This window comes from Rhipicephalus sanguineus, chromosome 7 (genome assembly GCF_013339695.2).
Source record: "Rhipicephalus sanguineus isolate Rsan-2018 chromosome 7, BIME_Rsan_1.4, whole genome shotgun sequence".
Classification (NCBI taxonomy): domain Eukaryota; kingdom Metazoa; phylum Arthropoda; class Arachnida; order Ixodida; family Ixodidae; genus Rhipicephalus; species Rhipicephalus sanguineus.
Genome location: NC_051182.1, coordinates 165491320 through 165509758, shown reverse-complemented (window position 1 = coordinate 165509758; position 18439 = coordinate 165491320). Strand labels below are relative to the sequence as shown.

General features: G+C 49.5%; 1 protein-coding gene across 1 annotated transcript in view; it reads right to left on the bottom strand.

Moving 5' to 3' along the window:
* Positions 1-18213, bottom strand: part of LOC119400482 (RNA binding protein fox-1 homolog 1-like) — a 412311-nt gene extending 394098 nt beyond the window's left edge. Inside the window, 1 exon segment of the mRNA XM_037667541.2 lies at positions 17656-18213. Coding sequence (XP_037523469.1) covers positions 17656-17811 — 156 coding nt within the window. The 5' untranslated portion in view covers positions 17812-18213.
* Between the last annotated feature and the right edge of the window lie 226 nt (positions 18214-18439).

Here is an 18439-nt window from a genome sequence, read left to right as displayed (position 1 = left end):
TTAGCGATGATGATTCGCGCCGTTCGAAAACTCCGCGGAACCACACGTAGGCGCCTCGACTGCGGTAAGTCGGCTCCCCCACTTTTCCCTTTGCCGACAAGGCCACGGGGACGCGCAACAGAACGAGCCGAATACGCACCCCCCCCCCCCCCCCCACACACACACACAAAAGCTATTTTCGAGTTGGCCGAACAAAAATGTTACCGAGGTAAAAAAATTGCGTGCCCTTTCCTGGCGGCGGCATTACAATGCGGTTCGATGATTCTCGAGTCGAATGTAAAGTAAAAGTTATCCAAGGTGTGTCTATACTCCATAACGGCCCGTGATTGCTGTCAGACTGGCTCGGACAAAAAGAAAAAAAAAATCAGCTATTCCTCCCGCACGTGGTCGGTCTTGAACACCGTGGTCTTACATCGCGCGTTTTCCTGCACCCCCGGCGGTCATAGTCAAGCGAGAGGCGAGCTTTAGATTTTTGCGCCTCACACGGTCGCCCAACCGACCTGTTTTGCATGATGTGCTGCGTGCGTGCGCCAGTTCAATTGCCGAGGAACATTTACAGAAGGAACGCCGTTCCCTCTGCCGTTCCTGCGTAAACGTAACGAGTTACCGTTACAGTTCCACCGATGCTCAATGGAACGGTGGCGTTCCTCCGTTCCTCCAAAAAGGAACTAGTTCCTGGAACGTCGTTCCTTGGAACGCCGTTCCGTACAACACTGCTTTCTCCTTCGTCCTATACTACTATGTGCTCTCTCTCTCCATCTATCTACTCTCTCTCTCTCTCTCATTCTATACATCTATATACTCTCTTTCTCTCTTTCGCTGTTCGTTCTTTCCCTTTTTCTTTCCCGTTGTGGTCGTGGTTGTTTCTGATTTCCAAGACGCGCAGATTGGCTCCCGACGGTGCGGTCGTTGATTGGTCTTGATCGCCACAAGCAGGGCGCTCATTTGACCGTGCCGTCTTCGATTGCCGCGAGATGCGAGGCTTTCTTGTTTGTTAGTCCGGAGTATAACTTCGCGCGAGTGAGTTCCAGTTAGCTTTCCCCTGCGGTCTCTTCATTCGATCGCGTTTTCCCGATCTGTTCGGTCTGTTCGGCGCGATAAGCGGTTAGCGACGAGCAAGGAACGTTTGGTAACCTCACAGCGTGTCGCAACACCGGGCGTACTAATCCGACCGGGGACCGAGCAAGTTACGCTCACTTAGCACGCAAGGAAGTTCACGCGTCGGCCGGTAGGTTTAAGCCCGCGTGGTTTTAAGCCTGCGTGTAGTGCGTTTGACGAAGAAGAGTATTAGGACGATGAAACTGCTTAATATAACGCAACGCGGCTATTCAGTGTTATGAAATGGGATAATTGACGACCACCCGTTTGTCGCACGAAGCCAGAAGGAAATCTGTACGGATTTCTCGGAAAGGTCCTGGTCCGGCGATTCAACCCGGGACCAACACTTTTCCGGGGCAGTCGATGCACTTGTTTGCAATAAGCTATTTCAGTGAAGGACCACTTGTACAGTTTATTCTTGATCGATTATTTTTCCGCGGCTTACTCTGTTTCATTTCTCGCGTTCATCTGCAAGAGGGAGAGACGCCGTCGTATTACCGAGCGACACTATCTTGCAGTTTTCACAAACAAACCTTCTGTGACTGCTGTATCGTACATGACGCCATTTGACGTCGCGATTCTTTCTTGATTTACGCGACAGATGCAGCGGGTTTCCGTGGTGATTCTCGCATGCGCAAATTAAGAAGTGGCGCTGGGTGACTCTCACGGTTACACACAAACAGAAGTACCCGATAAGACAGACTGGGTATCCGCCGTCGCACAGCTCGCGTAATGAGGAGGTTATGAGTTCGAGTCCCACCAGCGGCAAGTTGTTCGCATTATCTCATCATCATTATCAGCGTATCTTACGTCCACTTCAGGACGAAGGCCTCTCTCAATTTCCTCCACCCGTGCGAGCTGGTTCCATATTACGCCTGCCAACTTCTTCGATTCGTCACTCCATCTAACCCTCTGCCGTCGTTTCCCATCTTGTGGTATTCCATTCCGTCGCTATAACTCACAAACGGTTATCGACCCGTCGCATCACGTGACCCGCCCAGGTCCACTTCTCAGTGTCAGCTGTAGAATGTCGGCCCTGTTTGTTCTCTAATCCGCTCTGCTTCCTGGCTCTTAATGTTGTGCCTGTCATTTTTCGTTCCATCGCACGTTGCGTGGGTTTAACTTCTCGACGTTGCTATGAGAAACGACCCTTATGCTTTCGTTGGTTTAATATGGTCGTACAGCAAATTGTTGCGGGAATAATCTCTCTAAAGATGTATTACAAAGTACGCTATCGTTAATTGAAAGTAGCCTCACTTAACCCTCACTAATCATTGCTTTGTATAATATGTCACATTTTTTTCCCTTACGATTCTATGTATATTTTTATACTTTTCTGTATATAGCATTGTTATTCCTGTATTACTGTACGTTGTTTATTTATTCAAGCCTGTATATGTTGTCATTTGTACCAACCCTGCTGCGATATTTTAAATAAATAAATAAATTGGCGCTTAGTGTGCACGCAGTCATCTGGCGGGCATGTGTTAATAAAGAGGCCTAGTTTGAACCCTCTTTATTTGCTTCGGCGCCGCTCTCCGTGGTGCGTCGAATAACAAGAGACGTGCGCTGTCCTGCCGTTCACCCTGGCGCATGCCGTCGCGGCGCCTGCGCAGTTCATGAAATAAAAAGCATACCACCGTCTTGGAGGCGGCATTATCTATTCACAGAACGCCTGCATAGCGTGCGACCAGAACAGCAACAGACGGCGTCGTTTGCGCGGACTCCTTTATTTTTTGCACCGAGATGACGCGGACGGCTCCCTCTCGCGGCTTGCTCTGCGAGCGTCACTTGACCTCGAGCCATTAACGACGACGATTGGCCGCTTCCTGTGTCTCTCGTCGTCTGCTCTGCTCGCGTCGTCTGCTACCGCGTGCTTGCACTCGCTTTACTCCCACTTTAATAAGCACTACGGCCTGTTGCACAAAGTGGCGTCAATTTGTGGCTTGTGCGCATGGTTGGCGAGGATTTCTCTGTGCAAAGCTTTTCTTTTTTCTTTTTATTTTTCTTAGCTCGTCTGACATGTCAACTATGGAACGTACACTTCGTCCATCGTTTCATATATATTCATATGTACAATACCAATTTTGTATGATCTTTTTCACTGTTGTACTGCTGTCCGTCAAATCTCTCCTCCTCGGGGGCTCTGGCCGAGGAGGTGGATCGCAAGGATAGGGCTATACTCTTCTCCTTCAGTGACATTACCCAATTCTATAGAAAGCCGAGGTGTGTGTGTGTGTGTGTGTGTGTGTGTGTGTGTGTGTGTGTGTGTGTGTGTGTGTGTGTGTGTGTGTTTGTGTGTGTGTGTGTGTGTGTGTGTGTGTGTGTGCGCGCGTGTGTGTGTGTGTGTGTGTGTGTGTGTGTGTGTGTGTGTGTGTGTGTGTGTGTGTGTGTGTGTGTGTGTGTGTGTGTTCACCCCTCATCCCGAAACTGCACAGGTCTCAGGCGGTTTAATGTAAGTGCCTTCAAACCAGGACACACACGAACTCGGCACACCTTTTAACCGTCCTGTTTCCGGAACTATAACCCGAGGGCACGTGGGCGAGGCCAAATGTAAATTACGTGATGACATAGGAGCCATCGCAGAGCATATACTCCGGGGTTGCGAAATAATTCTTGTTTTTTTTTTTTTTTTTTTAAGAGAATTGCAGCTCCCCCTGACGAACTGCAGTGGAGCGCCGCACTGACCAGCTCAGGTCTCCAGGACCAACTTCGGGCAATCGAGCAAGCCACGGAAGCTACCGAGATACTTTCTACTGCCCCAGGAGCAGCCTGGACCCACACCATCAATTTGCAGTATATTCAATAAAGTTGTCTCACTCAATAAACTGGCCAATGTCAGAAACGAAGAAAACAGAGGAACGCACAAGACGTTCCATCAAGAGGCGCGAACCACTCCTACAAAAATGCTGACGCTCGTTAAAGTCGTTTTTCTCTCTCTCAGCAGCTTTGCAGCCAGAGCACGAGTATTACAAACGCGAGCCTAGTCGCAGTGTGGTTGATCAAAATTTAAGAATATTATCGCTCATTCATTCATTTTAAGGCAAGACTTCGCGGTCGCTTGAGCCCGCGCGGTCGCAATTTCCATATCCGCATAGCGTCCACATGCAAGCGTTCACGGGACGTTGAAAACGGGACGCGCCCTCTCCCTTGGCGACGTCGTGCTGCGAGGAGGAAAAGATTGATGGCCGTCGTCGTCGTCGGGACGTGGCACGGAAGATGTCGTCGTCGTGTCGCGGCCACTTGCTGCTACAACTCGAGCCGAGGCGTCCGAGATCGTTTATCAGCGAGTGACTGCTGTATGCTTCCTCGGAGACGACTGAGCAGGCTCGACTTTTGAAGAAAGGATAAGCGCTGGTAGCGAGCACGACCAGCCGTGGAAGACAGTGGCGTAGCCAGGGGGGGCCACACCGGGCCCGTTCCCCCTCCCCCCCCCCCCCCTCCGCCCGAAATTTTTTTTTCCCCGTGAGATACAGAGCACAAAATTACACTCGACCCCACTTATCTGCCCAGACCCAATGTCAGATCAAGGAGGTGCCCCCCCCCCCCCCGAAAAAAAAACTTCTGCCTGCGCCATGGTGGAAGAGTCGAACAGGTACAAAATGCATTTGCGCTGCCAGGTGATTAAACCATCCAATTTCGCATGCGTATGTATATACATGCACAGTTGCACACATACGAACACACGCACGAACATGCATAAAGGGTGGCTGACCCTTCCCCCCGACACACCGAAGAAAATTTCTGGCTGCGCCGCCCGTATGGTGCGTTAGTAGAGTATACGCATTCGGGCTGGCTGGTTCATGATTGCGGGTGGGAAAACAGCGATAAACACAGTACAAGAAAGGACACAGAGCTGTTGTTCCATTGCCCTAGTGATGCAGTATATATATGCTGACCGGAAGAATGAACACATTTTGTTGTTAGCAGGGGCGTAGCCAGAAATTTTTTTCGGGGGGGGGGTTCAACCATACTTTATGTATGTTCGTGTGTGTGTTTGTATGTGTGCGTGTATATATACGCAAGCAAAACAGAAAAATTTCGGGGGGGGGTTTGAACCGCCAACCCCCCCCCCCCTTTGGCTACGCCCCTGGTTGTTAGCGCAGTGGTCTGGGTCCAATGATGCGTTAAAGATTTTACGCGAAACCAACGAAACGAGGCGTTTATTTCTTGTGTCCCGTGTTTTGTTGCGCTTAGTAAGTCTTCACGGTGAATACTAATAATAATTGTTGGGGCATTAACGTGGGTTCAGTGATATATGTGACCAAGAAGCGACACGCACAAACCGAACTTTGAGCCGTGCGATCGAACGTGTGTTACCTGCTAGGAAATCATTTAACATTCAGACTAAACCAGTTTGTTAAAACAAAGCTATACCACACTTCATTTTATTCGCTTGTCAACTTCAGATTGAACAACAAGCACAGCGTGCCGTACACTCTAAAAAAAAAAAACACTTTGCCCCTTTTTCGTGAGTTCTGACTTGCCACGTATGTGACTCTTTTTAAAGAGAACTCTCTTTGGAGACCATTACACTCTCGTCGGAGTGTCGTGGCACCCAAAAGAGAGTCAACATGTCTCCTTAAGGAGAGTCATTGCATGTCAGGATGTACCGAAACGTGCAACACATTCTCTTTTTTTATTATTCGAGTGTAGATAGGGCAAGGTGTCTGAGTGCAGAGTAGTCTCATTCCGCGATAGCTACGCATGGCTTCCTCTTTATCCTATTTTATTTGGGCGTGGTCGGACGTGAAGTTCGATGACCCTTCGACGAAAAGCGTGTATTTGAGTAATTAACGCTGCATAAGTAATGAACAAGCCGCCGCGGCTTTCCATGACGCATAGGCGCCGCCCTGTATCACGCTGGAAGGGAATGCGTACGTAAAGATACAGAACACGTTCAGCATGAACAGTAAACTTGGCGCCAAAAACGCGACCACGCAGGAACACATAGACAGGACGGGCGCTCTCCTATCTTTGTGTTTCTTGTGTTCCTGCGTGGTCATGTTTTTGGCGCCAAGTTTACTGTTCCTACTCTACTGGTATACCATCTAGACCAACCGCGAGCACTACTAAAAGACAGAACACATTTGCATTGCGTCTTTGCAGTGTGCTCCTGTGCAACGGAAAGATCGTTACTGTCGATATTTCCTGCTCACTTATAAAGCTGCCTTTTAGTAAGAGAGATTTATTGCGTAGGCCCGGCTTCGTATACTGCAGCAATATACTGTATACTGCTATAAATACAAATTCGCCGAATGAATGGCATATGGGCAAGTTAGTGCGGACTCGCGCCTGGACAGCCATTGCAAAATTTATTTTTCCAAAAATGCAGCTCCTTCAAATAAAAAAAAAAACGTGTATAGATGCTTTGCACGTGGCGTCAGATATAGGCAGCTTCCCACTGTAGCACTGCCCCAACATGGTTGTCATGACGTCAGTGCAAACCATTTATAAGAAAAACGCGCGAGGAGAGTTTCAACACCATCCTCCAGCCTATGCAGATAGCGAACTTAGCGGCACTCTGCTCAGCTCAGAAACACATTTAAGCAAAAATATGGAGTTGTTATACATTTTCTTTTCCCTCTCCCTCCGCCCCGCCCGAAAGAAACTGCCGGACTGACATCAATTAAAGTTTGCCTTCAGAAAAAGGGTTCGTTCGTGCGATAAAAAGACGTGCGCGTACCACACGAAGCCACATTGGCCACATATGAAGCTCCGCGTTCCACTGGTGTAGCCGGGAGGCGGTTGTCAACCTCCCTCCAACCGAAAAAAATTTATCGCTACGCCCCTGCCGCGCTCGTTTGAGCAAGGCCTTCCTTCCAATATCGAATTTACTGGTTCCAGTCGCCGATCTACACGCCAGGTGCCCGCTCTTTCGTATTCCTTCGCTCTCTCGTTTCGCTCCTCTCCCGCTGTTCTTGATTCCGTGATTCCGTTTCGTGCGCCGCACATCCTCGATGCCATGTCGCTCAGCATGTTGGCACCGCTCGTACGCACACGCGCATTTCACGCACCGCTTCGCCTTGGTCGCGAGCAGCGACACGCAGGCGCGGTTGCGCCGCCCCGCCCGACCGATTTTTCGTTTCGTGCTTTTTTTTTTTTTACATGAAAAATATTTCCTGTTTGCTTCTTCGCCCCGAGCATCCGCGGTTATGTCACTGCCTCGAATCCTTCGCTCGCTATAGCTGGCCCCGATGTTAATCGCGTGACGTACTACGCCGCGAGCTGTTTTGTCGAAGCGCGCAAATGCGGTTGAAACGGCCGGCTGCAGCAGTCGGCAAGTGCGGGGGACCACGAAATTTTTTGATGGCACTGTCCTCCTCTTCCAGCCACATTCTGTAATGGCGGCGTCCGAAGTCCGAAAAAATAATAAAAACAATCTTTTTTTAAGCCTCGTTTCTGACGAAGAATATATGAGCCAATCCCGAATGGCATACCACCTCAGCGCTGGCTAATGTCATCTATAATGTTGGCTCAATGATGCCTATAATGCTGACTAGTGTTCGCAGATGGTGGGTAGTGTTGGCTCAATTATGATAAATGTAGGCTAGTTCTGAATACTGTTGGCTACGCGCCCTTCAGGGGCGTAGCCAAGGGGGGGGTTGGGGGGGTTCAAACCCCCCGAAATTTTTCAGTTTTGCTTGCGTATATATACACGCACACATACAAACGCACGCACGAACATACATAAAGTATGGTTGAACCCCCCCCGAAAAAAATTTCTGGCTACGCCCCTGGCGCCCTTGCAAGTACTGTGTCTTAAGTCAATCCAATGTTGGAAGCAATACTGCGAGTCGGCATATAGTAGTTTATTTGCATGTCGAGAGCTCGGTGTCGCGTGACCTGAACTGAACACACACGTCACATATGGCGTCACTGGTAGAGCGGCACGTCGCTGTCGACTTTAGTTCTGGCACTAGTGATGCTGGCAAAATATAGTGAGAACCGCGAAGTGGTATCTTGCGCCACTTGCTGAATGCGAACAGCGCTGGTTGCACTTACGTTCTCAATGTCAGCGACGACTGCATCGCTCTTCCTTATCGAGCAACTGTGCAAACTCTGAACACGCTCGCGGTTATTAACAACCGCGCCCGAGCAGCGCAGCGAAGCGCTATACACTTTATCGCAGCAATTTCAGCCCATTTTGGGAGCACGGACGGTCGACCCCTTTCCTCGCTTCAAGTAATCGATCCGTCTGCGTCTCGCATATTTTGACACTGCCGTTGCTCGTAAAATGCTGCGAAACATACCGGGGGCTTGTAAACGATATCAGGGGCGTCGCCGCTGCAGATGCAAGGCCATAGGTGCGCGCACGAGGGGGGAGGGTGGTTGAAACACCCCATTTTTTTTTCAATTTTGCATGTGCATATATACGCACGCACGAACATGCATAAGGAATGTCTGAATCCCCTCCACCCTCATGCACCCCCCCCCCCCAAAAAAAAAAAACGCCTGGCTACGCTACTGTGTCCCGTCATCGTTCAAAGACCAGGGTTATAACCACGCAGGTTTTTTACAATAACGGTGGCCGAAGGCCCCTGATGTTGCATTCCAAGGGCTGTTTACTTCCCATATCTTACTTGCTTCCCGGACCATTGTGAGAAGCACGTCATAGCTTCATTTTCATTTTTTTCACGTACAAGATACACATAGACCATCCGGTTTACATCGTTCAAGAGTGAACATCGATTCACATATATATATATCACTTGCGGAAGTTGCACTTCTCTCGCCTCGAGGAATCTGCAGTCGTGCGAGCCGCGGCGTGCATCTTTAATTGGCTCCATTGATTGATCGATCCGAGGAGCATCGGCGTGCAGGTGGAAGAGGAGAGCACGCCTCCGAGCCACTGCCGATCCCAAGGTCGAACAGAGGTCGACCGTGACGCCAAAGCGGCTGTGATCGAACGCGCGCTATTTGCGGAACGGCTCATCACTCCCGGAGCATTCCCTAGAGGCGATCTGGCCGCACTGCGAAACAAAAAGCTCGTCTACGACTTAAAGAGGAAAGCAGACAGGATTGAGGGACAGAGCATCCACGGCGCAAGGTCTGCCCCATACTTTTACTCAGGCGGAACTGTCTCGCGTCATTGTTTAAAGAGCAGTGTTGCGGCCACGCAGGTTTTTGACGACAATGACCCATGATTGTCGCATTCCAAAAAAAATCGCAGCATATCCACGGAGTGAATGATGATGAGTGGGCGAAGCTGCGGAGGTTCATCGGTAAACCGTGAATCTTCCATGAATTCTGCCCAGTACATCATCACCGGCGTGAGATAGGGCGCGTTTATACTAAAGGTTCGATGAGAGTTATGACGACTTGCAGCTCACTTTAATTTTACATGTACGCTGTGAATTTTCATTGTTTAATCACGCACAGGAGAAATCGCACACACGCACTACCTTGGAGGTCAAAATCCAGTGCCTATATATACGGGGTGGTCAGTGAACGGTTGTGCAGCGCGAGCGGTGAGTAGAAAGAGGGTAGAAAGAGGGGGAAGCGTAGGAGAGGAGAGGGCGATACATATCACGTACTGTCGCAGCGCATTGTCTTTAGGGAGCCTTCATCTGTGCAAGCCCCCTCCGTTTTTAAGACTGGTTATGGGAGAGGGGAAGGGGAGAGGGTAGAGGACATGGGGGAATGGTGAGGGGGAGTGGAGAGGGTATGCGCATGCGCAGTAAGGGTGGTCACGCCGCACACCACCACCACCGGACAGATACTGCCGTTTACTGCCGGCAGATACGCCGGACAACGGAGACGTGACAAGGTTAGACCAAGAGGAGCTACGCCCCTAAAACTGTTTACTTCCGATCTTTATTCCAGGGAAGTCAGGGACCAAAGGCCGGACGTCAGCGCTTCATTTTCATTTGTTTCGTCCATTGTGAAACATATCCCCCCCCCCCTTGCCCTATTGGGGAACCTTGCGCAGGCCTATCGTTGCCTTCAGCAACTGCAGGAGGGCTCGTGTGGCTTTCTGAACTGAACTTTGAGGCCAGACCCCCACGACCTTTCCTTCGGTAAAAGGCCAATCAACAAGTCTTCTGAGGCACGCTGGAGAGTCCGGCGATGTTGGTCAAATGTAGGACAGCGGCACAAGAGGTCCCTTCGCATTTACAGTTATCGCACATGGGTGAATCCGCCAATTTTGAAAAAATTTTGATTTGATTCCAGTGTATGAGTAGATTAATGCTACACCGACCCACAGCCGATACAGCATTGTATCGTCACGTCGAGAAATTTTTGTTGGCCATTGCAGCTGTAATAATGAATCGAGGTTGTGTAAGCGACCGTTGGAGTTTAGCGGAGAATTCCCGTGAGTTGGCGCGGCATTATGCGCCATGTGGCGAAGTTCCCTTGCAGCGTCTACTCTTGACAAGGATACGAGCAATGTGCGCGCTCCATCGTGGACACATCGGGAAGTGCGCCGCAAGGAATCGTTCATTGTCAAACCACTTGGTTAGTCTTTCGTTGTAGAGCCGTTTCGGCTATAATGCTAGTTTCGTTGAAGAAACACTAAACTCAATTTTATTTAATATCTAACGAAAAGAATCAGGCGCAAAAGAGACGAACACAAGAAGTTACATGGACGAAGTTGTGAGTTGTCAGTGGCGTTCGTCCATGTCACTTCTTGTGTTCGTCTCTTTTGCGCCTGATTCTTTTCGTTAAACATGCACCAACTAGACCAGCAAAAAGTTCTACTAGAATTATTTAATATCGAAGCAAGCAATTGTTTGAAGATGGTTAGACGGCTGTTAACGTTGGATATCCGCGCCCATGACGCCAACATTGGCTTCATTCAATATCAGTCGTAAGGAAAACGTAGCTATTTGGTATGAACCCATTGTGGAATAGCGTATAAAAATTAATAATAAATAAATACACACAGGGACACGGGTAAGAGGGACGATACAGGCGCTAAAGAGTCCAACGAGCGACTGCAAGTCCACGGGGCATTGATGATTTCGGAGATGCCATTCCAGCAGGCGATCACGACACTCAGACACAGCTACCAGTGGTACTACGAAAGCCGGGTTAAACAAGTCAAAATTTGGACTTACGCGGAAAGGGCTCGAATAACTAGAAATGAACTGCAGTAGTAAGGAAAGCCGAGGTGGTTGGTACGAACGCATTGTGAAATAACGCCCAAAAAATAAATAACGGCGCAATATCAGTACAATGATTGAATTGTAACCCCTCTAGCGTCCCTCCAACCCTCAGTGCTCTGAAGTGTTTTTCCGGTGTCGCGGAAGACGCGAGGAGCGACTGCGGTAGTTGTGTGCTTGCCCAACCGACGTCCGCCCATTAGCCCGTTTGTCATGGCTCGTCGCCGCACTCGACAAGTTTCCGTTTCGAGCGAGGTCGAAGACGACGCCGAGGACGGATGCAAGCCGATCGCAAGGACGGGTACAGAGGGCGCCACCGTGCACGATCGAGGCTTGCACTCCTGAACCACCTCTGGGTAAAAGATAAGAGCTTTTCTGGGTACTTCATATGCACATGCTGCTACTCCTAACATTGTCCGCCATGTTGTCAAATTCAGCATTGGCGACACGGCATATTAAGCCAATCAAAGTCTACAAGATGGCGAATTTGACAACATGGCTGAATTCGACAATGTCTAAAACCGCGGTCTAGAATATCTCTCATGGACGAAGAAGAAAATTTGGAGAGCATGGCGCGACTCGATTGAAGCCAGAAAAAAGAAAGAGAAAGCTACTATCGGTTCACCACGCGATCGGCCACGTCAGAGCAGTGCAGCCAGAGTTACCAGCACGTTGTCCTTCCCTGAGAGTTCGCGTGCTGGACCGAGTGCTGCGGGACGTAATGATCTGCCCTCTTCTTCGCAGTGAAAGAATCATCTCATGGCCGTCCAAACGAATACGTAAACACAGCTGGAGCGACGTCAATCAGTGCAGGAGGGTCGTCTTCCGCCGAGGTGGTGCCGCGTCTCCGCTCTTCAGGACAAACGCCCATCGTGCGCCTCACCGGCCAAGTTGTGTTTTATTTCTCGAGCGTGTATTCCCCTTCGCGCCGCTTCGGACAACAAACCAAACGCTCTTTTGCTTGGTCCAGTTCAAATGAAGACGAAACACGGGACAAGCGCTTGCCCTCTCGTTTTTTTTTTTTTGTTGTTGTGATTGTTGCTTTTCTTTTATCGCACTCCCTTGTGGTTGAAAGAACGCGTTTGGTGAATTTATTTATTTATACTGTCGACCTCATCAGGAATCATAACGAAATACAGCAGTCTAGATTTCACGTAATACGATGGCAATTAGCAAAGCCTTCGAAATATGACGTCATAGCGCCGTCAATTACGTGACAAATTTTGGCTATCTGCGACGTCATGATGACGTCATCACGCGATGGTGATTTTTTGCACCACTCGTGTTGACGCCGCCGACGCGGGACGCCGACGTTCAATTTTCGCATTTGATGAGGCATCTAAGGCTTTCGCCTTAATTTATTGTCTTGTAATTAATATCTACTAAGCGCGGTAGTGGGAAGCAGGAAGTTAGGTGGGCAGATGAGATTAAGAAGTTTTAGGGAGGGCGGGGCAAAGTCTGCCCCATACATTGACTCAGTAGGGAGGGAGGGAGGGCGCCGCGACGAACCTCCGCCCCAGGGGCGTAGCCAGAAATTTATTTCGGGGGGAGGGGGGTTTCAACCATACTTTATGTATGTTCGTGTGTGCGTATGCATGAGTGCGTGTATATATACGTAAGCAAAACTGAAAATTTTCGGGGGGGGGGGGTTGAACCCCCAACCCCACCCCCCTGGCTACGCCCCTGCTTCGCCCCCCCCTGAAGTTGAACTCTGCGCAGCAGCACGCACAGGACCAGGTTGATTGGCGGAACACGGGAGAGGGCTCTGCCCTGCAGAGGGCATAGTCAGTCTGATGAAGATATGTTTAATGAATGGTTTTCAGTCCAAGAAATATTCACTCGCGATACCGTAGTAGTGTAGTCTAATCGAGCAAAGGCACAGGACGGAGAAGAGCGACAGCTGGAAATGAAGCATGCGTTCAGTTCCGTTCCGTTCAGTTCCGTTCGATTCGGTACTCGGCAACAAGTGCATTGAAAGGCTGGGCTATTCTCTATGGCACACTACACAGCTGCGATACAGCCATGTCGCGAAAGAAATAGGGTTGTTCCTCCTCCGTTGACTTAAGCATTAAGAGCCTAATGAGTTTCTGATGAGCCTTCACAAGCACAGCTTCGGCAATCTCCTTTCTTTTCCTTCGCGATCCTACAGTATAAGCGTCGACTCGAGTCCACGGCAAACGTTTATTTCTCCTGTTTCGATTAATATTTCATTAGGTCATACATTGTTAGCAGCGTCTTCTGCGGCTAGCCGTCATCCGTCATTAAGTGTGAAGGTACAATGAAGTCATGTGACAGTTATGAAGTGAAAGGAAAGAGCTATGTGATACGAGACGCGGTATAGCGTAACTTTGCGCGCAGTTCCAAAATGAATAGCTTCGATGGGGACGAAATGCAAAGCACACCCTAGCGTGCTTATAGGTTTAGGTCCAAGATCCCTGCGGGTGGTGAAGATTAACCAAGAGACTCTAAAGAAAAAGAAAACAGTCCTTAGACTGTTTTTTGTGACATGCCATTATATACTATTTCTGTTCAAAGAGGCTCGCTTTTGACGTGCGTCTACGCCACGACGAAGATAGTGTAATGATAGAGTTCGTGGGCTTTTTTGAAGGGACACTAAAGTGAAATTAGTTTAGACTGATAAACTATACTCCGAAACTTTAATATCGTTGATTTCACCGCCATAGGTTTATTAATAAACGGGAAAATCAATGCCAAAGGTTTCACTTTTGACTTTCCCGCCGTAATATCCAATGTTAACTTCACGGATTTTAAAGCGTTTTTCGTATTTTGGCCACATTGGCTCAACGAAATTTCCTGAAACTTGGTGTGTTAATTCGCTGGCTCCCTCCGGAGGCAATGTACTCGATTTTTACCGATTACGAACTGTGTATAGGCCCTAGTAGACGCCATCAAAATATATGACGTCACGAAGGTGGCGTCGCCACCAGCATTTTCTTTTTGTGCATTTTCTCGTTTACCAAGCGTCTTCTCGCAGCAAGCGGGGCGTTTTTGGTATCGCGAAAAAGTAATTTACTAATATGCGAAAAATCGTTTTTCTCTTTAGTGTCCCGTTAAAAGAGGATTATACATGTGACATGCCAGGACTCACAAAAAAAAAAAGCTCAAATGTCTCTTTCTTTTTTGCAGAGAGTACGGCGCGCCTCGTAATTGCATCGTGGTTTTGCACGTGAAACCCTAGAATTAAATTACTCATGTTAGCCTCGATCATGACTCCGAGGCACGGCTACGAGGTGTTGCGTTCAATTAACCCCGGTCGAAATGCAGCGGTCGCGGCTGGGAATCGAACCCTCGGCGTCGTACATGCTCAGCAGTACAGAATGCCGCATCCAGCCAGAGATTGAAAAATTATTCCTAAAAAGCAAACAGATTACATTACTAATTACTGTCCTGAAATTTTTAATCTAGCCCCGCCACGGTGGTCTAGTGGTTATGGTGTTCGACTGCTGACCCGAAGGTCGCGGGATCGAATCCCGACTGCGGCGGCTGCATTTTAGATGGAGGCGAAAATGTTTGAGGCCCGTGTACGTGCATTTAGGTGCACGTTAAAAAACCCCAGGTGGTCGAAATTTCCGGAGCCTCCCTCTACGGCGTCTCTCATAATCATGTCGTGGTTTTGGGACGTTAAACCCCAGATATTATTATAAATTTTTAATGTAGTAAATTACGTCACATAAAACAGCTGGCCAGAAGTAATGACCTCATTATTACTTTTGAAAAGTAATGAAATTACTTCGCAATTACTCTTGTTGAAAAATTCCAGGCAAGAGACGTCGTCGACCCCTCTTATCTGGAGCGACAAGGGCCCTGACCTTCCAACAACGTTGTTCAAGGTTTCGAGTTGGAATCTGTGGGTGTGCCTCGTTCCCACGCTTGAGGTTCGTCATTCGGATTAGCTTGTCTCTCTCATTTTTCTTTTTTCTGGGGGGGGGGGGATCGAATTTTTTATGCTAAAAGGGCAGCGGTCATTCTATATTTTAGTCAGAAGTAATTCGGAAAGTAATGAGTAATTTTCTTGAGATTACTCGCTTGAAGTAATTAATTACATTACTAAATTGCTAGCCCACAAAGTAACTCATTATATTACTCATTACAGCAAAAAGTAAGTCCATTACTGTAATATCATTACTGCCAAGAAGTCTCGTCCAAGCTTAGCCGCTGCGGCCTCTTTCTCTGTGGAGATCGAGATAAGCAGCACACGGAGAGAGAGCGAGAAGAAACAGAGGCATCACTGCAGGATGGCTGCGTCGCGAATGTGATCGCCCTTGCTGGTCCGCTGTTATAAATTTTCACGCTGCTTCGATAAACCTCAGTCGAAAGTTGAGCGCCTGTCCTGTGTGCCTCTTGTTTCCGTCCCCGTTTCTTGTAGAGAATGGTTAGATGGCGAGCTCCGACCTCTTATGCTCCACCAGTCGCCGATTAACACAGCGGCCAGTCTGCCCTACCTATATAAAGAGGCCGCGACTGAAAGGAACCTTATACACCACACCAGTATGTGGTAGTCGCTAAAACTTCTCGGTGTGCTTAATGAAAAGTGTACAGAGTGTACAGAGTGATTTGCCATGCCCTCAAGCCGCGTTTGTGCGGCTTTTCTCCCACCTCCACTTACCACTCTGTTGTACATGTGCGTGTAAGTGGAAACAAGTATAAATAAAATAAATAAATAATTACGCGGTCGCGCTTCCTCATTTTATTTACTTGATGCAAGCTGATGACATTCCCCTATTACAGACACGAAGGTATAAATCTAGATTAGAATTTATTTCTCAACTTTTGAATAACAAACTAGCCCTAGATCCACTTCCGTATTCGACACCCTTCAATAACAGGCGCACCCGACACCACCAACAGAACATTCTAGCCCTATATTTTGCTCGTACTGACCTATTTAAGTTTTCTTATTTCCTAAGAACGAGTGATCAGACTGCAAAATAACATTCTTCACCATTTATTGTTATCGCTCTCTCATTGCTACTTCTTTTGTAATTGTACTGATCACGTTTGGACCGCGAGACCGCTGCATTGCATAGGTAAAATAAATTATAAATAAATAAATAAGAAATAAATTCAGCTGATGGCAAGCGAGCACGCACTGGAACGGAGCTGTATTCGACGTCATTTGAACCGAAACGGACCACGTCATTCAGTATGTGTGTATGCGAGGCGAACTAGTTCACACTGCGCGGCAGCGAGGCAATGATTGAAACAAAACGCGAGCGGGCCATGCGGTCTGGGTGACGCAAGCAGCGCACGCTGACACTCCCAAAACAAACGCGGACGACGAGAGAAGACCGAGCAGCCTCGCCACACGAAGCTCACGATCGATTTTACGGGGGAGAAAACGCCCGGCTGCTTCGTCGTCTATTTATTTCGACGTCGCCTCTGGCTCTCGGAAGATCACTACAGGCACGCGGCATAAGTTCACTTCTTCCAAGGTGGAGCTTTAGGCAAAACGCGCGACAGATGCGTGCTGCGAGGAAAAAGTCGTCTGCTCGCAGATGTTCGCTTCGCAGACGAGAAGAAAATCGTGACGCGCGCGACAGCTCAACGCGCGAAACAAAAAAGAGTAACGATCATCGTACGTCGCGTGCTGCCTTAAACAGCAGGCGAGGTTTTGTTTGTTTTTTCAACGTAGTAGAAGATGATTGCAGAAGAAGACGCGCGGAATAAGACGCACACAAGGAAAAATGCTCGCTCCGCGAGCGTCGTAGCGTACGTGTGACAAGCGCGCGCTCGTCGGGTGCTCGCGAGTTTTGGTCCTCGGGCAATTGACCGGAAATTGCAGCGGACCACGAACGCGGGGCATACACGAATCTGATTGGGAAGCCAGAGCGTTGTAATCGCAGCCACGCCGAGCAGCAGCTAAGCCTAAAGGCTTTTGACACCGCGCGAGTACTACAGTGGCGCGAGCCCTCTCGGAGAGGTCGTAATTGGCGCGCGTCTGTCCGTCCGACGTCCGGTCTGCCCGTACAGACGATCCGCAACCTACGCGTCGTCCGCCTGCCATTCACGCCAGACTCCCGTTGTCTGGCAGATGACGAACGCTTATACAAAGGCTCGAGACAGTGACGGCTACCGAGGTGCGTTTTCTTTATTATCCCACGCTGGCCGCGCACGTCGGGGTGACAAAGAAGGATCGATGCAATTGGCGTCGCAGAATGGGGAGCGGAGGTGGGCTTTCCCGGACAGCACGCACCCGCGAAATGTGCGAGCAGTCGCAGCTACGTCCGCGCGCGCGTTGCCCGGAGACGACGCGGCGATAGGCGCGCGGGCAGTCGCGATTGATAAAAAGAAAAGGAGAGAGTTGCAGCGACACGGCTTCCAATTTTGCCTCGCCGCCGGACATATATCGCACCCTTTCCCGGCATAGCCGAGCGTTGCTCCGAAGGCATCGCGCAGTGATCGAGCAAGAACAGTGGAGAAGACGACTCACCTTCGGGTCGATGCCGCCGAGCGCCTCGTACGAGACGGCACCGTTGTAGTAGCCGTCTGCCTGCGTCCCCGCCGACGACTTCTCCTTGCCGATGATGTCGAGACCGGGGTTTTGAACGAGTCCTGCGGCTCCGTTCAGCAAGCGGGTGGTCGCCATGAATCGTTCGCCGTAGTTGGAAGGAGGTCTTGTGGCGGCTCGGTCTTCCCGTCAAGCCGCGCTGCTCGCGGCTGCTGTGCGCTTTTCTCTGTCGCCTTTAGGCCTAGCGCTCGCTTTGCTTGCTGGTGCGCCGCACGGTTCCCGAGTCTGCGCTGTGCGTCGCTCGCTCGCCCGCCGCTTGGTTCGAAGTCGCGCTCGCTGGGCTTCTCTCACGTGGAGCCTCTGTTTATCGTTCCCGTCGCTTCTTAAAGACTGCAGTACGTCCGTCCCAGAGGTACTTTGCACCTGCAGATATCGAAGAGGGTACAGATTGCTTGTCAGTGCAGGGACGAAAAAAAAAGTGCTGAGCTTGGAGAAGCGAATAATAAAACACGAGTTATAAGCATGTAAGGCGTACTGGTCTTCCTATCGGCGAGCCGCAGAAAGCTGTCCACAGTCACGGCCTTTTAAATCGAAACCGTTTATCGGCAAAACATGAAGAGTGTCGTTTTCCATCGACTGCGCGTCAAGGAGAGGTTTCCTTCACTCGGTTGTCCCCCTTTCGGGATTTATTTCATACAGAAGTGTTTGCAGAGCTCTGGAACTGTCCGAGAACAGCCATTCGTTTCCCGATTCCTAGCTGTCGGCT